This window comes from Myzus persicae, unplaced genomic scaffold (genome assembly GCF_001856785.1).
Source record: "Myzus persicae strain clone G006 unplaced genomic scaffold, MPER_G0061.0, whole genome shotgun sequence".
NCBI classification, from domain to species: Eukaryota; Metazoa; Arthropoda; class Insecta; order Hemiptera; family Aphididae; genus Myzus; species Myzus persicae.
Window position 1 is genome coordinate 13,407 of NW_019100589.1, and position 27,836 is coordinate 41,242.

The following is a 27,836-nucleotide window of genomic DNA, read 5'->3' on the forward strand; positions in this document are numbered from 1 at the left end:
TAAACGGCCTAATTTTGAATAATTTATCATACCCAGGTTGATTTTTTTCGGAATAAGCGAATTATCATTTAAATGTATGTACGATAATAACCAACCGAAGCGATTTACAGGCATTAAACAACTTATATATGAATCATGCAAATCGGGAGATGATGACCAATAGTCTCTATAACTGCATTGCTTCTTGATACCCATTAGAAGTTGCATTCCAATAAAACATTTTATTTCAGACATATTTGTTCGCATGAAAGCTTTTCCTATTTTCAATCGTTTTTGAAATGCATATAAATTAGTATGATCGACTATTTGGTCAACGATTTTTTTAGTAAATAAACATTTAAAAATGGTTGTCGGTGTACACATTGATAAATCATTTATTAATCTTGTAGGGCCTTCTGGACTTGTAAATGGAGAATAATCAAAAATAATAATCATTTTTTTTTACCACGTTGGAGGTATAAATTGAAAATCATCTTGCTCAGTCGGTTGAGTTTCAATCTCGGTGTCAACTCTTTCAATATTTACAATACGTAATGGTGTAGATTCAGAGTTGGACTGATTATCATTATTTAGATCTGAAGATGTACTAGGTAAAAAGTCAAAATCAAAATTCAGCGACACATTTTCGTTATTCAATTATGTTAATAATTAACAATTAATAATATTTCTATCGTCTAAGTTTAAAATTTCTGAATTTTTATCGTCACTTTCATCGTCAGTAGATTCCAAATATAGAATAGGCTTCGTTTTTAATTCACCAGAAGGTGGTATATAATCATCATCATTATCAGAATCATTAGAAGAAGTTATACTATTATCATCGGACGGGATTTCTTCAGATAATACATTACAAATTTCACCAACATTTAGATAGGACCTCATTTTTGAAACACTAAAATATAATAAAATATATTTTAGAATAATTCAAATTTAAAAACAAAAAAGAATAATTGAAGGGTGGGCGGGAATAACGTGCTATGTAACAGTTTTTTCAATTATCATTATTTTGCGGAATAATGCTATGAAGCAATCTCGATATATTTTAAGAATCGAAAAATTCCCAGAATGTTTTTATCGTACACAATCATCGTGTATATACTTCGAAACCGGCGATTAGTTGACTATTAAAACGTGCTATGTGCGTTAAGCGTTTACTATTCACAGTAAGTCAACGCGACGCGAGACGTGCAAATATCATGATTGCGTTACCAATTTAACTATGACAAGTCTAAATAATTTATCTACTAGTGATGTTAACCGTTTAAGTGATGGACGAAAACGGAAAATCAATTTGACAGATTGGAAAAATGTAAAAAACTTGTACCAGCTACAACACCTCCAACCTTGGTTAGTAAAAATGTTATGAATGTAGTAAAATAAACATAATGTTGAAAAATATTTTATACACATTTTTAAAAATTTTAGGACCAAGTTTGTGACCAGAGTTCATGTCCTTGGCAAGGTTGTGCAACAATGACTTTAGCAAGAAAACTTTTATTATTTGACGAATTTTATAAGTTAACGTATGATGAACAATCAGCTTTTTTGTATAAGTGTATAAAAGTAAATGCTCCTGTGAGAAGACGACCAGGAAAAACAGATGCTACATCACGACGATTTTGATCATTTAAATATTACATAGATGATTTACAGGTATGCAAAAATACTCTTTTAAATACGTTTTGTATTACGTACGAGAAGACGTGTTATGACGCTACAAGATAAAATTAAATTAGGTATTATGACGCCTAGGGATAACCGTGGAAAACATTTAAATATACCTCATGCTATTGATGCCCCTGTAAGAGATTTAATTAGACAACACATAAATAGTTTACCTCGACAACCGTCTCATTACAGCCGTATCGCTACAGATAACCTGCAATGTTTGAGTTCAGACTTAAGCGGCCTTTACACGTTGAGTTTTGACTGCACGATTGAATGGCGCGAGGGCTTTCACGCGGGAAAGAGTTTTCGTCTAAACGATTCGCCCGAGTGAACGTCTTGCAGGATTGAACGTGTTCAAAACTTGAAATGTTTATGCACATTCTTGCGCGTGGTTAATCGTTTAATCATTTTTATTTGTATTTTGTGACGACGCGCCATTCAATCACTACCGAAATATTCAATAATACCGCCATTTTTCAAAACAATATTTTTTAAGTAAGTACAGTACATATAATTTAATATATAATATATATATATTTATTATAATTATTCAATTAATATACATTAAAAATAAATAATATAGGTGTAATACCTAATAGGTAGCAACTAGCAAGTAGGTACTGAAGAAACCTTTATTATGTCTGATGTTCGATGTTGGACTAAAGAGTTCTTGATAGAGTTTTTAAGAATGTATAGAACATTTCCATGTCTATGGAAAAGTAAATTTAAAGAATACAGCAACAAACATTTACGTAATGAAGCGTACGACCAGCTAGTTAATATGTGTAAGCCAGTTTTTCCTGACGTCAACAGAGATTTTGTAGTGAAAAAAATCCAAAGTTTGCGTGGTTCTTTCAGGTAAAATACCTACTTGTTACAATGGATTTTCTAAAATATTTTTGTTAATTAACAAGTTTTTGTGTGTTTACACATTTTGAAAAAAAAAAATTCTAAAAAATCGCTTGGGAGCTAAACTGCATTTATGCCCTTTTTCTCTATAGTTACTCTATGATAATATTATTCGATTACGATTTCTGGGGAACCCGTTAGCAAAACAAATATATTTTACTTTTAATTTTTCCAAAATATCAAAATTGAAAATGTTTGATTTTTAAAAAATGTTTTGAAAAAAATCTATTTCAAAACCATCAAATTTCGTATTTTATTATTAATTTTTTATTAGTGAATAATACTTATATTTAAAATATTATAATTTACTTTAGAAAAGAAATGAAAAAAGTGTTGGAAAGCCAACGTAGTGGCTCTTCTCTAGATTCTATTTATACACCAACACTGTGGTATTATGATTTGTTGCTGTTCACTAAAGATCAAGAAACGCCTACTGACAGCTATAGTATAACCCAACTTTTCTTTGTGACTTGTAAGTATTTCATGTTTTTTTATATTTTATATGTTTCATGCTTTTATTTTAGATAGGAATAACAAATTAACAAAAAAATAATAGTACCTAATAACAAAGATAAAACTTTTACTTTTTTTTGCATCATATACCTAAATGATAATGTGTATTAAAATTGCTTTTTTTTAACTCAATATTTTATTTATTGAAATATAAATATTTATGTTAAAATTTTAGGAAAACATAGGCAAAAAAGAATTGGATTTATCAATGTTTAAAAAACCTGGAGTCCTTGTTTTGGATAGCTTTATTGAGTTCCACCCTCGCCAACCAGGCATACAAAATCCATTTGTTTCAAAAAAGGTTTTTTTTAAAGATGATAAAACACAACGTTTCTGGCTGTCATATAATTGGGAAGCACTTTTTTGTACTGTATGTTCGGCTTTTAGTAATGAAAATAATACTTTTATGTCGGTAATGTCAACATGGACGCATGTTCATCAACGCATAAATGAACATGAAAACAGTCAAATTCATAATACAAGTATTGAGGTAATACTATTTATTTTTGAACCACAATAAAAAAAATATAGAATTTTCACTTTTTTCTAATCAGATGAATAAAAGAAAGGAAATGATAAAGAAAAACAGACAAGTTCTAGAACGGGTGATTGATGTTGTCAAGCTTATATTGAAGCGAGGGCTAAGTTATCGTGGTAATAAAAATGAAGCAGCTTATACTCTTGAAGACCTTTCTTTAGATCATGGTAATTTTTTAGAAATCATTCTATTATTAAAAAAATATGATGTTGTTCTAAATGAGCACTTAGATTTCCTTATTAAAAAGAGTAAAGTGTCTCATGATTCTGGAAACAAAAATCGTGGTGGACTGTTTACACTAATATCAAAAACAACGATTAATATGGTTATTGAGTGTATAGGCCAAGAAATTAAGACATGAATTGCACAAGAAGTACAAGAAGCAAGGAATGTTTGCTGTTGAACTTGATACCACTCAAGATATTTCTGTCAAGGATCAATGTTCAGTCGTAATAAGGTACGTCAATAAAAATGGTATTCATTAACGACTAATTGCTGTAGTTAATTGTATAGACAGTTCTGGAAAAGGTATTTTTGAACTCTTAAGTTCTATACAATAATAATTTAAACATCGAAAACTGTATGGCTAACGCCACAGATGGGGCGGCCTCCATGCAAGGTCAGTACAATGGGTTTTCGTCATGGTTAGGTAAAGCTTCACCTGGGCAAATGCACGTCTGGTGTTATAGCCATGTTTTGAACTTGGTTATATCAGATGTTACGAAAACACCAATATCTGCAGCAACTGTGTTTAGTTTAATGAACAGTTTGGATGTTTTTTTTAAGGAGTCCCATAAACGTATGAATGTTTGGATGATTAACAATCAAGATAATAAAAAAAAAGGCTACGAACTATAGGTGACACTAGATGGTGGTCCAAAGACTTGTCTCTTCGAAGAATATTTGGAACACCGAATAATTCACAGAATGCTTTATATGTTGAAGTCTTAATTTCACTACATGCTATTGAGGATTCAGTTCAATTTACTCCAGATGTAAGATCTAAAGCCACACATTTTAAGGAATCATTGTTAAAGTACTCAACATTATTGACTGCATTTTTGTACATGAGAATATTTGAAATAACAACTCCACTGTCAAAATATTTGTAGATATCGGGTATGGATATTCAAAAAGCATACGTTATGGTTGAAAACACAGTAAAACAATTAAAATTATTAAGGAGAGATGAAGCTGGCCTAAAAAAGTGTGTTGATAATTTTATTAACACAGCAAATATCAAATTGGACGAAAAAACCAAGAAGAAAATAGCGATATTGACTTTATTATTGAAAGCAAATTACCCACATTAAGGTTAAGAAAAAAGAAAATGCAATTCGATGATAGAGCAGAAGATGAGCCAATAATTGATTCATATAAGAATTTTGTTGTTGAAGTTTACAATGTTGTCATAGATGGTGTAATAAATAGTTTTGAAAAACGATTTTTGTCAAATTCAAAAATATATGCGGATTTATCTTGTCTATCTCCAAGCAACTTTAATGACATTAAAAATGGTCTTCCAGCTGAATCTCTTGATGTTCTCGTCTCAAAATTAATAAAATTTTGATTCAGAAGTTACTGCTGATAAATTAAGAACAAAATTAATACATTTTTCTAATAACTGGGAGTCATTAAAAATAAACATTTCAGAGTCCTATACCTTGAATCACATTGATGATTAAGATAATGATGATGATGATGACGAAGACAATTTAAAGAAATACAATAATTGCACAACACTGTCAACCTGTAAGAATTGTGCTATCTGTTGTTATACACTACTTATGAAATATAATCTTCATAGTAATGCTTATAGCACACTGACTTTAGCTTACAAATTTTTACTTACTTTGCCAACGACACAAGTAAGATCATTTTTCCTGAAGGTTTAACATAAAATATTATAAGATTATTCTTTTCTTTGTTATAGGTAGCTTGTGAGAGATCATTCACTATACTTAAATGTATTAAGACAAGATTGAGAAGCACATTATCTGATTCATATTTAGAAGATTTTATGCTAATGGCAGTAGAGAAAAAAATGTTAAATTATATTGACACAGAAAATATCATTAATAAGTTTTAAAAAAAAGTGCATTACTCAATAAAGAGCTCTCATATTAAATTATTTTGTTATATTATGTATGTGCAAATTTTATTTTAATAAATATAAGTCAGTAAACAAAATTGTAGTTTTTAAAACTTTATATGGTGGGGGGGGGGGAGGGGGTGTTGAACCATCTATAATAACACGAGTAATAGTATGTAAAACATTAGATATTATAGTGAAGAGGGCCGGTCTAAATAATTTTCCCGGGCCGAAAAATTCTGCCAATCCGTCCCTGTTAAACTATACTAAAAAAGTAATTACATGTAAATGTATTTAATTATTAAATTAATAAACGAAAAATTAACGTTCAAAGCTATTTTTTTCACAAAATTGTTCATTTTCATTTAATGACTTAGGTATAATAACGTTGACACCTGTATATCGCTTGACCTACCTACACACAAGGGCGTCCGCAGGGGGGGGCAAGTAGGGGCATCTGCCCCCCCCCCTTGGCTTTTTCATGGGCCAATTTATCATAACCATTATGTAGTATAAAATATTATTTAAATTAAAAACATTTTTTGAAACGTTGAGAGCCACGGTCAACACATAGTCGACAAATGTTATGTGGATTTTTATGGGTGTATTAAACTATTAACTATTATATCATCGGTTTTCGATGCACGGTTTCGACTTTTATAATATGTGAATATTTATTATTTACTATGTTTAGTAGGATCTCGTGATTTCATTGGTATCATTATTTATTGATTATAAATACTAAAATACTACTCGTATTTAATACTATTTATAATCATTAATCAATGTTGGTATATTTGGATTTTGCGTAGCTATTTTTAGTGTGTATTAATTATTTTTTCCCGAATGACGATTGACGACGACGGCGACGGCGACGGCGACGCCGATGTCGAAGAACGCAGCGGTGCTATTTTTAATAATAATATAGATATATAATATTATTTCGACAAATGGAGTTGACCGTCGACGTCGCGGCTCAGTTTTAAGCTCTATTCACACTAGCGGTCTCGGTTCGGTCCGGTCACGGTCAAGTCACGGTCAGGTCAACATCGGTAGTACGTAATCCAACGGAATCGTACACACTATCGGTCACGGTCAAGTCACGGTCAGGTCCGATCAAATCTCGACCGGTCGATGCACGATCCAGACCGCGGCAGTCACGAGATTTCTGGTCGAGACCGCCTAGTCTGAATTGAAACCGCGCTAATCACGGTCATATTTTTTATTTCTATTTCTTGTAAAATTTGTGAAATGGACGACGAAATTCTAATTGAATTTGTACGTGAGAATAATGTTTTATATGACTTTTCACATAAAAAGTATTGTGATGCAACTTATAAATTCAATTTATGGAAAGAAATTGGGGAAAAACTACAACAAGGCGAGTAAGCTATTTAGATTTGATTTATTATAAATTGATATTTTAATTAATGCATAATATAATATACACTATACATCCAAAGTCTCGAAAGCATAATTACAAAATCGATTTTAGAGAGTACATGTTATAAAGTATATTATTAAGTTTTTACTAACTTTCTACGCTTATAAAAAAAACATAGATTTTTGATTTTTTTAAATAGTGGTAATATAACAATTAAGTAGTAACAATAGTAACAATTTATAAAAAAAATATAAAAAACCGAATCGAATATTATTTCTTAAGTTCTTAATGATACATACATTATGTAAATACACTTTTATTTTCAAATGCATCCGTATTGCCAGGGTACTGATCCTTCATTTGAGTTAAAATAGTTCGTAAACTTTTCTCTTACATTGAATGCTGCAGTTTGGGCATTAATACCAATAGATGGTAAATCATTCAAAATGGTAGTTTGATCTAGCTCACCATGAGAATTATTTTCTATTAATGACATTCTATTATTCCGTAAATAATTGTGCAAAATACAGGTTACTAGAATTATGTTTTCTATGTAACCAGGTTTGGAAGTTATTGTTTTAAAATAAATTCGAAACCGTTGGGCCAAAATGCCAAAACCATTTTCAACAACGCGTCGGCCGCGGCAATGTCTGTAATTATACATTTTTCTATCTACGGTTAAATCATGTCGATATTGAGGGTATGGTCTCATCATATATGTTTTGAGTGGGAAAGCCGAATCTGCGATAATAACATGTGGCGTAGAAATATGGGACCCAGGCAGTTGTTTACTTCCAGGAACATCCAAAGTACCATTGTTTAAAGCATTCCCTAGTTTTGAATTAGAGAAAATACCTCCATCGCTGTTTTTCCCATAAGACCCTATGTCCACAGCAATAAATCTATAATCAGCATCTACAAGTGCCAGTAGAACTACAGAAAATGTTCTTTTGTAGTTGAAATAGTTAGACCCACTATTCGCAGGAGCAGTTATTTGAACGTGTTTACCGTCCAAGGCCCCAATGCAATTCGGGAAATTCCATAAGGACGAAAATCTATTAGCAATTTCTTCCCACTGCTTTTTGTCAGGTGTTGGAATGCATTGAGCAAATAATTGTTTAATTATTGATTTACATACATCGTGAACAATTGAATGAACTGTTGAATGGCCCATACGAAAACTAAATGCAATTGTCTGAAAAGAATCACCAGTTCCTAGGTATCTGAAAAAAATTATTTTATAAAAATATTTTTTAGATTTTGAACGAGAAATGATAAATGTATTGACTTTACAATGATGTGTGTTTTTTTGTGTCTATGTACACTATAATTTAACATAATTTTATTAAAATAATATAATATTACAAAATTTTAGTTAACTTTAAGGCTTAAACTATACGATTACTAACTAATACCTATAAATATTAAATATAAATATATTAGGTATTTAATAAGAAAATCTAATCTGACATATTATGCTCTCCGTTTTCTGTATTAAAAGAACCACTAGACAATATTAATTTTTATTTATTTTGGTTTACATTTTTTATCAATCATTAATTGGTCGTTCTAGATGCCGCAAAATGCAAGCAACGTTGGGAATCTCTACGCTCTCAATACAGGAAGTATTTGCGCAACCAAAAGCCTAAAACAGGTGATCCCGGTGGGTCGCAACCCACTTGGAAGTATAGCGAACAAATGCAATTTCTTCATCCCCACATGAAAGATAAAGAAAGAATATCTTCCATTGTAAGTTTAGAAGACACAATAGATGATACTGAAGAGATATTGCAGGAATCGAACGAGCAAACACCTCATGTTGCATTTAAAAAAATGGACTCTCCAACCACAAATGAAAACCATAGAGCCTGGAAATCTCCTCAGGGCACGAAAAGAAAAACATACCAACCAGAGACGGCTAGTAGTACTCTAATGAAGCATTTAATAAATGAAGAAAAAAAACAAAAAGAAGTAGATGAGATTGATCTTTTTTTTGATACAATGAAAAGGACAGTTAAGAAATTTTGTGATGCAGATAAGTTGTTAGTGAAACGGAAAGTATTTAACATTGTAAGTGATATAGAAGGAAAGTATGTTGGTGAAGAACAGCCTCAGAGTCAGCAATGGTACGGACAAAAAACTCAATACAGACACCATAGTTTAACATCATTTCCACAGACCACTGAAGAACACGTTTTCAATTTAACACCAAACACTCAACAGCAATTTGTTTCCTCACATACGACTGGGCCCCAGATCAATCCTTATTACGAAGAAACAAGCAACCCATCTACTTCCTACTCTCGACCTTCTTCTGCTGATAGTGTTCATTCTTACATTAGTAACTATAATCCAGATGTATAGAACAATTAATGTCAATTAAAATGTAATCAAAATACTAGTCATTTAAAAAGTTTATATCAATTTAAAATAAGTGTATTATTTATTATGATCCAAAATAAATGCTTCATTTTTTTTTCATATGTTATATTTTTTTTTTTACATTATTATTTGTGTTCTAAATTTTGAGTCAAACGAAAAACTTATTGGTTTTACAATGACGTGTGCTTTTTCTATGTGTGTGTATATGATTACTTTTTTGAGTAATTATCAGTGTTGAGATCAATTTATTGAGATAAATTTTAGCCTAAAATCGTTTTTCCGAAATGTATTCAATTGGTTTCAAATTTAAAATAATATACCTACTATATTACGTATTTAAAAAGTATTCTAAACACTAAGAGAGTATTTACTATTTAAACACATTTACTCAAATACTTTGACTTTAATTGTGAAAATGGCTATTTGGTGTTCTAAAATCATTCATTATCCTACTCATTACGCAAAGTATGTTCGTCTTTTTATATATTATATTTTAACTAAAATTAATTATAAGTGTTATACTTTGATTACAAGAGAACATTTTAAAAAACACACGAAAATATAAAAATTTAGGATTTCGCTTACCGTAAGCAGACAGATAGTTTTTCTGTGGGAGAAATAGCTTTCCGAAATTGTGTGTCCACTTTTCTCAAATCAATTTCAATTTTCGACAGTATATTCATGTATTCTTCATGGGACATACGGAAATATTTGTAAAATTTTACATCATCATTCACTAACTGGGGATAAAGTGTTGTATATTCTCCTTCTTCCTCGCGTGTCCGGACCAATGGGTGAACCCAAAATCGTCTACTTCGTTTATTTTGTCTCATTTCTTCTTCTTCGTCGAGAATCAATGCAATTTTCATCAAATTATACTTTGAAAATGCCATCACGACAGGATTTAATGAAACACCAGACTGTCAGACTACGTATATACGAGTACTAGACTTACTTACTAGAGAATATTATTTATTAATTAAACATAAAAATATAAATAAATATAAATATAGACTTCTAAAAATAAAATAAAATTGATTGCTATATGATCGGCAGTGAGAACTCTACATCATAATCCTTGACCGTGACTTGACCGTGACCGGACCGAACCGAGACCGCTAGTGTGAATAGAGCTTAAATACTGCTGCGGCAGCGTTCGATAAAAGACAAGAAATATTGCGGCCGTGTTAAGGTGCGTCCCCACTGGCGGGCGGCTTGGCCGCTCAGCTTCAATATTTTGGTGTGGACGCGACGCCGTGTGGCTTTTGTAGTCGATCGGTCGAAGCCGCGGGTTCCCGACGGTTATCGGTAAACATCAAAGAAAGCCGCGTGGGGACGTTGGCCGATCAGCCAAATAATGATTTTTTATACAAAATGCTACTGTGATTTATTTCAAATGATATTCCCTAATTATTAAAAACTGATCTTTTAATATAGTTACTACTATAATTAATTTTGATCTAAATATAATTTAATTTGTTTGAAAATCTACCGAGGTACGTGTTTTGCAAATATTTCAAAGTTTTTTAACTGAAATTTTTGGTTTAATGTATATTGTTTGAAAAATAGTTTTTTTCGAGTCGTAGGTTCTCAGACTGACTTGATGAACCGGGAAGTACAAATTTATTATTATTACTATCATAAGCATAATATGGATTATTACATTTTTAAAATGATACTGAAAATTATTGTATTTATAATCATACCTGTACCATACCATACCTGTATTTATAATCATACCTAAATGTTTTTCTTAATAATGAATTATGAAAGATTATAATGGACATTTTGTGAAAGGTATAATATATTATAATATAGTATATAATATTATTTAATGACTAATTTAAGTATTTTAATTCTAAGAAAGTCAATACTTAGACATAACTACAATATTGGCTATTGCGAGGATTCGTGCCCAAGAGACTCGAATAAAATGTTATTTCTAACTTTTCGTAGAACTATTCATATTTAATTAAAATTATTATTAAGACCGTCCAATATTGAATTTTATTTTTAAATTAACAAATATAGACATATTATTGTAAATATAAGCAGGAAGTCACCTATCACAACGTTAATGTACCTACGAGACGTCTAGACTGCCTAGACTTAATTGCAACTCCCAACTTGCAAGGTGATCATTATTCGTTAACTTAAGTCGCAGTTAAACACTTATACCTAGTGTTAAGGTAAATTAATTTGCATTTAAATATCAAACATGGAGTGGAGTCAAGATAAAACTCTGCAACTTATCGAATCCTATCGTTTACATCCTGTGTTATGGGATTGTAAATTATCTGAGTATAAACTTCGAGAAAAACGACACGACGCTTGGAACGAGATCGCCAATTCGTTAAATGTAGAGAAGAACGAAGTTGAAAGAAAGATTAAAAACCTTACAAGCCATTTTTCTAGAGAGTCCAAGAGAGTTAGAGAAGAAAAAATTGCAAATACCAAATCTGGAAGTGGGGCTTCGACATATGATGGAAAATGGTTTGCATTTAAGAGCAAGGAATTCCTGTTAGATAGGAACAAACCGAGAACTACGGTGAATACAGAGGTATGTACTTATTATTTTTATTTTACAAATAATGTTAGCGTATAATCATAATAATATTTAACTGTAATCAATATAATCAAATATCATATTCAATAAATAGATAGACCGCGGATCGTTAAAATAATAAATAATATTTTTTTTGCAATAAAATTGAATAATCATAAAAATAATTAGTCATATATGTATTTGCATACTGCCAGGATACCCGTCCTTCGCTTGATAAAAATTATTCCCTAAATTCATTTCTCACCTCTGTAGCAACCAGCGAACTTTTTCGTGCCACCCTGGGAAAATTATTAAACGAAGTTTGCTCTAAATTTTTACTTAATTTTTTAAATTATTTTATAATGAGGCAATTATAAAAATGAACCGTCCTCAAACAATGAGCTTATATACCAACGAACCGCATCTAATGTTTATTTATATAGAAGTAATTATTATATATTATATGTAATTTTTACGTAATATATACATATTATACTATTTGTCGCGTTCGGCTCTTAACAAAAATAAATATAATAATAAACGTTAAGGGTGCCTTCACGACTAGGCGTTAGTTAAATATAAATATTGCACTAACAACCTTATAACTTAACAAAAGGAATTAATATAGATAATCCAAATGATATTGATACAAATAATTGAATTTATTGATTTTTAATAATGTTAGGTACTTTGGTTTAGTACAATAAAATAAATAATAATAACAAGTGTGGAATGCCTATTTGGCACCCACCAGCTGAATAAATATATAGTAATAATAATAATCTTAAAGTGCTTGATTAGCACACAAAAAAAAAAAATAATAATTATATTGAATAATAAACTAAAACAGCTCGTCAGCTGATTACCTGGAGAACTGGTGTCCGTTAGCGGCTTCAAACCAAACGCTACCGTCTCAGGATGCGCACATTTGCACAATAAAAAATACAATATTATAATAATTAAATGTGCGGCAACCCCGAGAACGTACGACTAACGAGCCACCAATTCAAACGAATAAATCACTGAACACATGTACTTGACAACGACACAAAATTCACGTGCTTCTGTAAGTATCTTGTGGTACGCCCTGAATAGGGGAATAATATTAAAAGATTGAACAGATCAAATGACTGAACGATACTTACAGAAGTAAATTCACAGAAGACGAGTACTAGATGATAGAATATGTATTGGATGAATGTATGTTTCTTCAGCGAAAAACGAATGAATTTTAACGAAATGAAAAATGTGCTCTGGCTGGCAGTTGACGTCGACCGAACAGCTCGAGAGGCAAAAAAACGAAAGAAGGAAAAAAAAAGAAAAGAAACGTATTGAGTTGAATATGATGCTTTTACGAAAACGAATGAATATTTGAATGACCAATGAAAAAACGCATAACTCACGAAAATGCGATCAGTACCACCTTAAACATTTAATACGACGAAATACAGACTTTCGGTGGCACTGAAAGCGATACACAACTTTATGAATTACGAAAAACATTGAATAGTACATGAAAAAATAATAATATGAAAATGTGACCGTTGGAATACGCACATGGCCACTATCAGTAAGATAACACAATGTCACAATCTGACGGTGGGACAAAACGCGCACTCCCCAATTCGTTGTCGTGAATCACACACACACATGCACACACCAGACAGCCAGCTGAATTGCTGTTGGCGCGGAAGCGAGAATATAAATTTGTTTGCGGAGCGAACACTATTATTTCATATTTTAAAATATATAGCTAACAAAATAAATAGGTATGAATACAATAAAATCCTCGCCTTGCACCAATTAGGCTACAATTTTCAATTTATCCATATTATTTGTGTAATATATTATATTTATTATTTATTACAAAAAACAATATCATACATAATTTCAAATATCAAAATTTGTTTCTATAATTTTATACTATTTTACTTTATTTGTATTAAAAAGGGTACTTTTGGGGGCAACTGGTACACGTCCGAAGTAACTTCACTTAAAATGTTAAGTTGTAGACATTAATGCCTACTAAAAATATAAATATTAATGGCTTTAATACCTACTACACATTTATTTAAATTTTACTTTATGACTATTTATTTTTTCTTTTCATAACCTAAATAAATTATTAATTTTTAGACTCTCAGTGAAGCAATGAATGTATTGGTTTTACAATGATGTGTGTTTTTTTATTTTTGTGTCTGTGTACACGATTAGTACCAGATTAGACGATTAGTCGTAATAATGCTTCGATTTTCAACTTTAGTATCTTGTTCAACGGGAAAGTGAATCTAGTTGGTACTTTTGGGAGGTCAAAGTTTATAACTCCCAATAGTATTCCTAAGCGCACGGAAAAACAAAATAAAAATTAAGAAAAAACGAGAATTTTTACGCAAAATCAGTTTTTTTTAATAAGCATTTAAGGTTGGAATTTTGGCAAAATATATTAAATTTAAAATTTAAGATATTATAGGCTGATTGACCGTCTTCGCTCAGAATCGTTTTTCTTATACAATGATATTATATCATTGAATTCAAATTTAATACCATCTTTTACACAGTAACCACTTGAAACCTACTGTACAGCAGAGCAAAATCCACTTACCCACTTTTTTTTGCATTTTAGTTGAACGAAAATAATGATACTGAAGAAATTATTGATGTTGAGACAGAGAGTGTGATTTCAAATATTAATAATAGTTCCATCATTTCTGAAGATTTGTCAATGACAACTAGAGAATCTAGTAATGAAACTAGTGGTGGACAAAAACAATCTGCTGATGAAATTCAAATTCCGTCAAGAAAAAAAAATAAAGATGATTCAATGGTAAGAAATTAGTAAAACATCAACTAAATGTTATAAGAATTTTTTTTGTTTTATACCTACTAAATGACTTTAAAAATAATTATTTACTCTATAGGTAAATGAAGCTTACTCTATAATGAAAAAACTATTCAACGAACGAAATAATAGAAATGAGTACCACATTTTTGGTGAGCAAGTGGGGTGTAAAGTTAGTAAGCTTTCAACTAATTATGCAAAAATTAGGGGAGACCGGGGACAAAAGTAACACGGGACGAAAGTAACATACTCAATTTCTTATTCCATGATAATTATTTAAAACCAGTATGTAGTGTATCATTTGCACCATTATACGGGGCATATTTGCACATATTTGTATTGTCGTAGTCCCATTCTTCTTATCACAAAAAGAACAAAAACTGATATCGCCATACAAAAGTGATAATAAAATTGTTAACAGTTTCTTTTTTTTAAAATTCAATTTTAATACTAGAAGAACACTTAATACATTTACATCTGCCAAAAGTTGTCCTTTTTCTTTTGCAAGTGTCAGAAACGTTGAATCAGGTATGTTTAATACTTTTTTAATCTACATAAGAAAAAATGTCTGTATGGGGTTGAAAGTAACACATTTTGTGGGGTCTGAAGTAACATTAGCTTATATTATTTTACTATGTTTTTCTTATGAATTCATTTTCATTTATTTGAGTATTTTGCTAATATAGCTTACAGACATGCCACGTACACGTAAAAGAATGACCCAGAGAGGAACAATTGCAGACAGTGAAATGAGAAAAGCAGTAGACATTTGTTTACAAGAAAATCAGTCTATACGGTCAGTAGCTGCAAGCTTAAATATTTGCCATGTCAGTCTAAGTAGATATATAAAAAAATTGAAACTTTATCAAAATAAAAGTGGTCCTAAACCAGAGTTTGGATATCGAGCACATAATAAAGTGTTCAACAAATTTCAAGAAAATCAACTTGCTGATTATATTAAAAACTCAGCAGACATGTATTTTGGGCTATCTCCTATAGCTATTAGAAAATTAGCTTTTGATTTTTCTCTGAAACTAAATTTAAAAGTACCAAAAACTTGGACTGATAAAAATAATATTTTGTATTAATTTAAAATGGTTAGTGCCTTAATTGAAAGTTCTGGCTCATGAAAGTTGGTTAATATAATTTGATTTTAAATATATTGTTTTGTTAATTTTCTTACAAATTTTTACTGTCGAGACTGACTACCTATTATATATAATTATTTTTGTTGTTTATGAATAATATTTTGTATTAATTTACAATGGATACAGTGTCTTAATTGAAAGTTCTAGCACATGAAAGTTGGTTACTATAATTTTATTTTAAATATATTGTTTTGTTGACTTTTCTTATAAGTTCTTACCGTCAAGACTGAATATTAGGTACATTATATATATTTTTTGTTTATGAATATTTTATATTGATATACATTACTTCAGCACAAGTCTGGTATTAATATTTTATATTTTTAAGTTTTAGTTTTCAGTTAAACAATTGTATTGTTTTTATTTTGTTTGAATATAATATGTACCAAATTGCTAATGTAATTGATTTTGTTTATAATAATTTTATTATACTATTACCATACATGTTACTTTTGTACCCAATACGTGTTACTTTCGGTACTTGCAAGGGGTCGAAAGTAACATTTTTATTTTTTTTTTGTTTTTTAAATATCTTAAGGTTTAAATTAAATTTATGAAGATATTATGATATCATTTGAAAGGTATTAACTTGTTCTATCAAATAGAAATAGTTTTATCTGAAAATTACAAATAGTTTTTTTTTAATTTATAGTTAAGTGAAAAATGTTACTTTTGTCCCCGGTCTCCCCTACTGTACAACATCTTAAAAAATGGGGAGCTGAACTTGGCAAGTATGACAATCCTCCTGTAAATCAGTTTAATCCTAATACAAATTCTAACCCTCTTACTGTCAGTCCAGCTTTTGTTAATTCCACCTACATCTACTCAACATCAGAGTTTTAATATTCAGTTATCAACAGAAAATAATATTTTTTCTACATCCTGACGTTCATCCTCATCTTTAGAACTTGCTCCTCCTGATTCTCAACAAATAGATTATACTATGCCTCCACAGAGTTCAAAAGCAGGGGAAATGTATAGTAAAGACTAGGTATAATTGCTAAATAATATTACTTTTATTTTTATCTTCAAACTATTTTTTCTATTAACATAATATAGAGGTCACATGTTTTAATATTATTTTTTACAGAGTACCTGTAAAATACCAGATATTATTTTCTTCTGTATTTCTGTATTATTAATAAAGTGATGTGTCTTAATTTTTCATACAAGTGGTATTTTCAAAATATAAGATTATAAAAATGTTGTTATATTTGTTAGTTGTTTAACAATTATGATGTTAAATTAAAAACTGGTGTTAGTATTTAATTTTGTTTATTATTTATTGTTATTACTTACCTTATCATATTCCTTTAGAACATCCACAATTGCTTTACATATTTCTGGTACTACTTTTGAAATTTTAAATAAATATGATAGTGAATGGTAAGAGTCGCCTGTTGCCAAGAATCTCAAAGTTATAGACAATCGATCTTGAGCAGGTATTGCTTTTCTAAAATTAGTGTCATTTTTCGTGATACTAGGAAGTAGTAATTACCATGTTTAATAATTCATTAAACTGAGAAGGTGACATCCTAAAAAAGTTTCTGAGACCTCCATTGCATCTATATTCTAGATTTAATATATCAGTATTATCTGATATTAAATCGGATAAAATATGACTGTGTTGTACATTTCACGACTTTGAAGACTATAGGTCGTACCCAGAATCTCCGCGGTTTCGGTTTTTTTAAACATATAAATTCTCAATGACTATGAACGCCGCGGCAGCCAATAATAAGTCCTGATCGCACGACATTTTAATGAAAACTAAATACATTAAAAACTTAATAAACTAATACTGATTTATATTGATAATATTTTGTTGCTGGTAGAGAGCCGATTGTAGTGAGGACGACGGGTAGGCCGAGCGGCCTTTAAATTCGACGAGTGTGAAGTTGGGGGACCATAGCTAGGTTACCATTTTCTCGGACGACTAGTGATAACAGGCCTTGTGTGCACGGTTGCGTTTTATTATATTTAAGGCACTCGACAATTGTACTACCGTCAACAACGAGATGGCGCCATGAAATTCACTTACATCATTATGTGCTCGTATATAAATGCGACAGACCAGCCCAGGGGACCATGTTTTCGTACTGCCTAGGTACTGGCGGGCGCGTGGTTTTTAATTTTTTTGACCAAGTTCCGGAAGATGGCAACGCATTAAACCTATATATTCGGACAGCCAGGAAAATTCTCTATAAGATGAAAATAAGTCTAGGAGCTACAAAGCTTTCGGGGACATAGTAAAATGCGACAAACCAGCCCAGGGGACCATGTTTTCGTACTCCCGGGTGCAAGTACCCATGCGCCGTTTTTAATTTTTTACTTATCTTTAATAATTATTATTATTATAAGCCACCATAAATTGGTGGCTTCCAAAAATTGATTAATTGCGAATTAAAATAGGAGTAAGTACAATTATGAAATTAATACTTACTCTCATATTATCGCGAGTTGTTTAAAACATGGTATATTATATCTTTGAATGATTCACTTTTCGTTTAAGAGGAGATTTTTTTTGTTATTTACATGACTTTTTAATGTTAATAGTATTGTTTTAATGATTTTAAAATGTTTTATATGTATCTTGCTATTATATTATTTTAATTTTTCACGCTACATTGAAGAAGTTCGTTTTAAAATCCTATTATAATAACTCAGAATATTCATTTATTGAGACTTTCCTCGTGTGAGCCATCTTGCGTTTTTAATTATCATTAAATTTTTGGTTTAGAATAATAATGAAATAATCGGCAGATGGCGTCCCATGGTTCGTTTTAATAGTTTACACTATAATACTATAATATTTTGTGCAATAAATTGTATTCCTTAAAATGGTTGTAAGGGGATGTCACTCTGCTGTTCAATAGGCAGGCTCGGACTGGGCAGGACTGCTGATCAGCGATTGCTGACGAGGTCTCGACAAGTCGGGGGTTCGGGGCCCTTGACTTGTCGATTTATTATTTTATTACATTTTTGTTTTAGATCTCATAATAATTTTATTTATTTATTAATAATTGTAAATAATATTACCAATATAGTAGCTGGTAACATATTACTATGTGTCTATATAGGTATAATAATAATATATTAATATGGTATAAGAGTACATAAAACCAGTACAATTTCGACTTCCCAATTGACAGTATGTCAATATTATTATTTACTATTAATAAATTTGTCATTGGTTGGCTGCCTGCAAACTGCGATACGGTCAGAATAGAATTAGTATTAGTGGAATAAATGGTTCTATTTCTGGAAATTCTGAACTCTTTTATTACAGATAACGAAATAAACGTATTGCTTGTGTACAGTATATTTGGGTGGTTAATGATAAAATTAGCAAAATCTTTGCGTCAACATAATATGTATATGTTATGTTACATTATATGTAATATAACACGAAAGTTATTAGATGCGTATCATAATAATTTATAATAATTGAAGCCAGTGTCTACATTTTATTTTAATAAATTGTGATTTATTTTATGTCGATTACAACTAACTATTGCTTATGATTCTACCGGTATTGGCTAATTTAATTTAATTTCAAATGAATTTTTTTAACTAAATATTGATATGTCAAAAATTGTTGGTTGCTCTTTTGATGGTGCTGCTAATATGAAAGGTGCCTATAACGGTTTACAGTATCATTTAAAGAGCACTAATCCATTATGTATATACCTATACACACTGTTATGGCCACCCACCGGACAAATAATTGTTACCAATACATTAAAAATATGTTTCCATAAAACGTTTACAAAAATAATTTCATTCTTGTTCCAAAAACAATTTAGGAACACAATATGCCGTGTTTTTCAAAACAATAATAATTCATTTATGTGATGGTTCGTTATTATGTTTCTGTCGTGTTTTTTTGTAACACTAATTAAAACTTTTTTATTTGGTGTTTATTATGTTACACAAACTTAGATTCTACGTATAAGAATCGTTTTAAATACGTTTATATAAAACGTTACAGAATTGTTTTCTTTGGAATCTAAAGGAAACGTTTAAACATTACATTTTTATTCATTCAATTTAGAACGATCTGAACGAAAATAACCAAATATAATAATATATTTTTGTATAATATACATACTTATTATAATAGTACATAATATTATAGTACCTAGACTGTTAATTTTATAATATCATCGTTAAAGTTTTTATAAATTGATTGAATAGCTACAATATCACCATTTTCCAAAACTAAATATTGATCTTTAGTTGATGTTGAGCTGAGAATGTAATTTGAGTTTTTTAAAGTGATATGTATGTAATAAACTATGGTTAAAGTGGAATCATATTCATCAATGGTAAAACATTTTAGTATAATGTTATTGCTGCTGCTATCTATTTCCCTTAAAGAAAGTTCTTCAGACTCTGACAAACGATTATGAACCTCAGATAGTGGATATCTACCACATTTCATAAACTTTTTGATTTGTTGAAGGTAATTCTCGTATTTAAAGGCACTAAATAAATGTAATGGAAGATTTTGAGATCTTACATAAAAAGGCAAATGTATTAAGCTATGCACATTATAATTAACATATTCACGACCATATAATAATGCAAATTTATCAACAAATTTTAAAATCAGTTCATTGGCAATAATGTTATGTGAAAAGCAGATTTCTGAAGAAAGGATACGGATAGAAATAAACAGTAACAAAAAATGATTATAAAAATCCTTTCTTATGGCACAATAATACCAGTATAAAGCAAAAATGCTCTATATTCTGTAGCTTTCCAATATTCCAAATCATTTAAAGTCCTAGTCCATTTTGAATATCTATAATGGGATGCAAAGTAGGTGTGTGGAGAATTATCCTAATATCTTTTGGTACATTAACACCTATATTTCTAAACATACCTAAGACATCATTAGCACAATTTCGAGATACATTATAATTTGTGGCCCAAACTCGAATACAATTTTCAACTTTTTCTTTGACATTAGTACAATCTGATTTTGCTACAACTGCTGCACTGTTTTCTTCTCCACTATTGTTGGTAGTTATATCCTAATATCATATTAAATGCATTATATCTAATTACTGAATTTTAGGCATCAAGATAGATAATATATACATACTGGAGCGCGGACTCGCGACTCGCCGTTCTCCCAATATTATTAAAAACAAGCCGTCCTAATTCCACTTCCTCACCATCGAAGGGCAATAATTCAATTTTTACATAGGATGGACGTGTAGTTATGATTATTTTAGTTTACAATTCTTAATTTATTTCAATATATTTTTTTATTTCTTTAACACATTAAATGTAGTATAATTAGTCATTATTTGATTGTATTGCCGTAATATATAACCGTGATATTATAACTCATATTCTCAATGATATGAAAAAATATAAAATTTAACTTTAAATTAAAATCATGTAGAAAACCATGTGAAGTACCTATAAAAATTCCTGGTTTTTTTTGTATAATATTTAACATTTTGATTTTTGGTGTCTCACCAAACGGTCGTGACGTGGACCGTGGTACGTTTTCATAAATCGTAAGTACAATATTGTTGACTACCTCTAGTATAATGTGATATATTTAATATTTAACTTATCTTTATTCACCGATTAAATGTTAGATAAATGTAATGATTGTACCTATTCAATCTTTTAATACGAATTAATATTTAAAAGAATACAATTTGACGAAATACATTTTCTAAAAATAAAAACATTTTTTTTTTAGCATTCAATAACTTTATTTTGTCTCTTCGATATCTCTTCCATTTATGGGACATGCTGTATTTTAAATTTGATACTAGAGTGAATTGACCTATTATAAAACTTTTAGGTAATAAATTAATAATATAATCTGTTCTTAAGGGTTGCCGATTTTTCAAAATTGTAATTGTCAAGCAAGATATGGGTATGTGAAATATCAAAAATTAAAAATGCTCATAACTCGCATGAAAAATAAAATATCAAATAAAAGCCAACGCTTAAGCACAGGTAATGTCAAAAAATAATGTTGATATTTCATATTGGTATCATCCTTTTAAGGTAATTTTACACTGCAAAGTAACAACATTTATTTTTTCAATGGCAACTTAGGCTATTAGCTGATGGTTTTTTTTGTTTATTTGTATGTTGTTAGTAGGAGGGGAACAGTGTCAGCCTGGGCTATGAAAGGCCTAGGCATGGTTTTTTTTAAGGCCTCAATTTTTTTATCAAAATTTATCTAAGATTGGGTTGAAATTGTGAAACTCATGTTTTGTGATATCTTACATACATATAAAATATATACATTATACATGAATATAATATATATGTTGTGTGTATTATTGTTAAATACAAACTATAAATTGACTTCATACATACACAACATATTATAGAACAGTGCTTCTCAAAATTTTTTGACACAGGGCCCCCTAACTTTAATATAAAACTGTCAAGGCCCCCTCAATTAAAATCATAAATTATTTTTTCTCAATTATATACTTAAATTGCATGTACTATTTTTACATTGATAAATCAATAAAATGCACAGTAAATTATTGTTTTTTAATTAACTTTTGAAAAAACTATATAATAGTATTGAAATTTAAATATGTATAAATGTAAATAAATTGGTAATAATTATAAAACTATACTAAAATATTCAAAAAAAATGTTGATTGCTATTAATGCGACGGGTGGGCTTGTATATTTTTGCATAGCACATTGATGTCTGGTGTAATATTTGAAACTGCAATGCGCAAGTTCGCTTCTAATGAATGTTGTGAAAGGCATGATCTATGTTGGTTTTTTATTATTTGTAGTTGTGAAAATGCAGTTTCACAAAGATATGTCGAAGGGAAAGGAATTAATATAAGTAAAGCCGCTTTTGAAATTAATGGGTACTTTTGTTGTCGTCTCAACCAAAATTCACTTAGTTCTTTTTCATGAAATTCAGATTCAAGAGTGGAATCTTCTCTAATTTCAATTAATTGCTCTTTGATAGGCGATAGCCCATGGAATATGATCATATTTCAAAGAAGTAGAAAATGGTGTTTTTATCCAATTGTATTCATTATTTATATTTAAATTAGGAAAATATTTAGATAAAAATTGTAGCATTGAAGACATATGTTCAGTTATTACACTTGCAACTGAAGTTGTTAATATAAGGTCGGTTATTTAAAAACTAAATAACGATAAATTGACTCCATTTAATTTTAAGTCAAAAATAACTGTAGTTTTTTTGTTCATAAATGCTTTAATCAAAGCCTATAGAAAATAGTTCAAAAAATATAAATATTTCACGGCCCTCCAGTAAAATAGCCACGGCCCCCTGGGGGTCCGCGGCCCACAGTTTGAGAAGCACTGTTATAGAAAATATATATTTAAAATTAAACTGTTATTTTATTATTATGACAAATGTGTACATAATATTTCTTTTAACTAAAAAATAGATGAATTTTATACAAGTTTGAATTACATACGCTTTATTAGGTATTAAAATTTACTTATTCTTTTTTAATAAAATTACCTTAAATTCACTGATACACTATTTAAATAATTATATTCTACTAATTAACAGACTTGGTTAATTTTAAAACAACAACAAATAAATGATTTAACACATTATATTATTATTCTAATAGTATGATTTTTTTTTATTCATAACATTGATTAAATATACATAGATAGGCCACGCTATGTGATTTATTGGCATCGATTTTTGAATGGATTTGGATCTGAAATATTTTAGTTCTGGATTTCTGCCACCAGGTGGTGATTTGATTTTAAATTTTAACGCGTTGCAACTACGATCACTCGATCAATGGTTCGAATTTTACAACGTGTATGATAAAATGATAAATTGATAAGCGAAAATATAATTCTATACAAAATATAAAATTATATATTTTTCAGTATTAACGACATTATTATAAACATTATTATTTCACAACATCAAAATGTCTCGTGGAAACAAATGTGTTTATTATTTATGTGCGAAGAATCCAAGACATAATTCAAACTTAAGTTTATTTGGATTTCNTCGGTACAGACCCACATTTTTGGTAACGTTGTTAGTATTTCGTAAGTAATAATAAATTTGTCTGTATTAATCATAATCTAAATCAATTGTTATTTATTTGTAATATTAAGATCATCCTAATACAACTCGTGCTCCTGAGCTACGGTAAAAATATATTCAAAAGAATTAATTTCTTCCCTGAATATTTTATATTTAACGGGTCATCCCCGACCACGTTACACTTTATTGGGAACTAGAATTAAGTATGAAAAGAAAACGTAAATCTTGTTGCAGAATTTTGTCTCAATCAGTCATAATCGCCTCTGATGCATTAGAACATAAAGCAGAACATCCATTAGAGTCGTCCACATATGCCTATAACATCACGTCTTACCAAGAGCACCATGGGTCAATGAAGATGTCATATCTCAATTGGGACTTAGTAGCATACATCGATCTCGCAGATCCGGGTTATTAATAAGAGGATATAATGTAGCTGAATGAAGCTACAGCAAAAATTTGCGGACAAATGACAGAGCGGTTCGGAAGTACGAAAATATCGAATGCATGCGAACAATTCGTACAGGTATTTTCAAGAGCAACATTGCCCTACCTGCATGAAATCGAAACCAGTCATCGTAATATGCTGCTTTCCATTGGAGATAAATACACGGGGGAAGCTAGGATACGACGAGGGTTGGTAAACACTGTACGACGGATGGTGAAAGTCTTGTATAGCATGTATTCAAATATTGACATCGATTTCATATTCAAACAAATAATAGCCCTCAGCCTAAGCAGAAATCAGAACATCACCTTAACCTCGGAGAAGATAAGAATCATGCAGGTGGATACAGACAAACAGATAAAGAAGATCACCGAGCATCAGGAAAAACTGGAGGAAAATCTTCAGTATTTACAAGAGCAAACTAGAGTAGTCATACAAAAGCTTGACAAAATAGAATTTAAAACAAGGGTACTAGAACAGGCTTTTTTTTCGAAATTTTACTTGATCAGTATCCATATGAAACCCAAAATTTAATGGTTATAATTAACTCAGCAATGAATGGCGAAATACATACAAGCGTGTTCTTATCGGAGAAATTTCTCATGGAATTGAGAGAAATTAAGATGAACTTACCGGTAGGAACAGCATTGCCATTAGAACTTAAAACAGAATCTCTAACAGAATTTCTACAAATCTCTGACCTAACAATCCTTCACAGGGAACACTACTTAGTCTTTCTTAGAGGAATACCTTTAACATCTGTCGAGGAATATACCACGTATCACCCTATTTCACTTCACATCCAATATGGCGAAAATACCATAGCCCTAATTCCCCCTAAAGTCGACTACCTAGCATTAGGTAACGATAACGAAAATTATATCTCATTAGGGGTAAGTCAAAGGGAATCATGTAGTAAGTTAGAGTCATATACACTTTGTAAGGGTGAGCAACCGATCCATTACCGAACGGGATCCAACTTATGCGAGTTATCTCAATTAACTAAATTTAACAACCATTGGAAAGACTGTAGAGTCAAACTAGTCACATTAGAGACACCTATTTGGCATCGATTATCAAAGACAAACTCTTGGTTGTACTATACTCAACCAGATTTATGTACGATTAAGTGCACAGATCCTCCTCATACATTCAGAGTTGAGATCTCGGGTGTGGGTAGGTTGACCACCTCCTCATCTTGTGAAATTCATACAAAAAGTTCTGTAATTGTACCATTCTCTAAATCCAATAGAAATATTAAGCTTGATCATTGATTAAATATACATAGATAGGCCACGCTATGTGATTTATTGGCATCGATTTTTGAATGGATTTGGATCTGAAATATTTTAGTTCTGGATTTCTGCCACCAGGTGGTGATTTGATTTTAAATTTTAACGCGTTGCAACTACGATCACTCGATCAATGGTTCGAATTTTACAACGTGTATGATAAAATGATAAATTGATAAGCGAAAATATAATTCTATACAAAATATAAAATTATATATTTTTCAGTATTAACGACATTATTATAAACATTATTATTTCACAACATCAAAATGTCTCGTGGAAACAAATGTGTTTATTATTTATGTGCGAAGAATCCAAGACATAATTCAAACTTAAGATTATTTGGATTTCCAAAAGATTTAGAAAGATCAAGAAAATGGATTACAAATTCTGGTAAATACGTGATACCAATATATTATAATTATATTTTAATATTATAATTTCTATGACTGTTACTATATATAGGAAATACTGATCTTATACATTTAGAAATTGAAGATTTAAGGAAAAAAAAGATTTGTTCTGATCACTTTTTACCTGATGATTATTTAAATTTTTCAAAAAAAATTTTAAAGCGAACTGCTGTACCAGTGCCATATGAACCTGTAGTGCCATTTCATGTACGCTCACCAAAAAAACAATACACTTATAAACCTCATGAGAACATGTGCAATTTAGATCTATCTTCATCAAATTATGAATCAATTCCAGTGTCACCTTCATTATTTAAAACAACTACAGTTAAACAAAAATATTTTTCTACAAACTCTTCACTTATTGATAATTCTGATTCATGTTGTCTTGACTTTGAATCGCCAAAATCTATTCATTTTCAAACACCAACAAAAACTAATTTAGCAATAGGATCAAACGACCACACACCAATTTTAACTCCAAAAACTCGATCATGGTTAGATAGTACACTTACTATGCCAGAATCTTCATCTAATTTTGAAAAACAAATTCAGAAACTAACAGAAACTACAAAAAAACAATTAAATGACTTACAAAAAATGAAAAAAAAACTGGAATTTAAACAAAAAGTGATTGCAAATAAACGTTCAACCATAGCAAAACTTAAAAAAAATCTCAAAAATTCAAGACATTTATTTAAAAACAAAAATATTTTTAATTCTTCAAGTTTTCCAACAACAGATTCTCAAACTCTAGTTAAAATGCAAATCCGTCAAAACATTAGCAGAAAACCATGGACAAACCTAGAAAAAGATTTTTCCCTTAGACTTTATTACAAGTCTCCATCAGCTTATAAATTTCTCAGATCAACAAAAATAAATTTACCTGGTTTAGCAACAATTAAAAGTTGGGTTGGTGCTTCTAAGTTTAGGCCAGGTTTTAATTCTAATTTATATCAACAAATAAAAATGAAAGTTAGCTCAATGACATATGAAGAAACATTTTGTACCTTAATATTTGATGAAATGAAAATAAAACGATTTTTAGAATATTCAAAAGTTTTAGATATTGTAGAAGGTTTTGAAGATCTAGGAACTTTTGGGAGGACTTCAGCCATGGCTAGTCAAGCAATGGTATTTATGATAAGAGGTATTTATTCATCATGGAAATTACCAGTATCATATTTTTTATCTTCTACGTCAATGAAAGCCACTACTATATCAGAAATAATTTTAGAACAGATTAATCAATTAATAAATTGTAAGCTCCAGGTGAAAGCTATTATATGTGACCAAGGACCTAACAATAGATCTGCTTTAACCAAACTTGGTTTTACTAAGGACAAACCCAGGATTGATGTAAATGGAAATAAAATATTTTCAGTTTATGACGTTCCACATCTTATAAAAAATATAAGAAATAATTTTTTAACCAGTGATTTAATATTTAAAAATAATAGAGTTTCTTTTCAAGATATCAAAAAAACATATATGATTGATAAACGTAGTTCAACTTCTCGCTCTCTTTTAAAAATTACTGACTCTCATATTAATCCTGGCCCTTTTAAAAAAATGTCTTGTAAACTTGCTTTACAAATATTCAGTA

General features: G+C 30.0%; 3 protein-coding genes across 3 annotated transcripts; 2 read left to right on the top strand and 1 right to left on the bottom strand.

Annotated features, from left to right (window-relative positions):
- Window positions 1-7,426: 7,426 nt before the first annotated feature.
- LOC111035417 (protein ALP1-like) lies at window positions 7,427-8,278 on the bottom strand. Its single transcript, XM_022317029.1, has one exon. It carries the CDS (start codon window positions 8,276-8,278, stop codon window positions 7,427-7,429), a length of 852 nt encoding a protein of 283 aa, XP_022172721.1.
- Window positions 8,279-8,289: 11 nt separating this feature from the next.
- LOC111035426 lies at window positions 8,290-9,494 on the top strand. Its single transcript, XM_022317034.1, has 2 exons — window positions 8,290-8,323; window positions 8,678-9,494. Exons 1-2 carry the CDS (start codon window positions 8,290-8,292, stop codon window positions 9,466-9,468), a joined length of 825 nt encoding a protein of 274 aa, XP_022172726.1. The 3' UTR covers window positions 9,469-9,494.
- A 5,586-nt stretch (window positions 9,495-15,080) lies between these two features.
- LOC111035392 lies at window positions 15,081-16,309 on the top strand. Its single transcript, XM_022316997.1, has 2 exons — window positions 15,081-15,398; window positions 15,557-16,309. Exon 2 carries the CDS (start codon window positions 15,566-15,568, stop codon window positions 15,956-15,958), a length of 393 nt encoding a protein of 130 aa, XP_022172689.1. The 5' UTR covers window positions 15,081-15,398; window positions 15,557-15,565; the 3' UTR covers window positions 15,959-16,309.
- The last annotated feature ends 11,527 nt before the right edge of the window (window positions 16,310-27,836 follow it).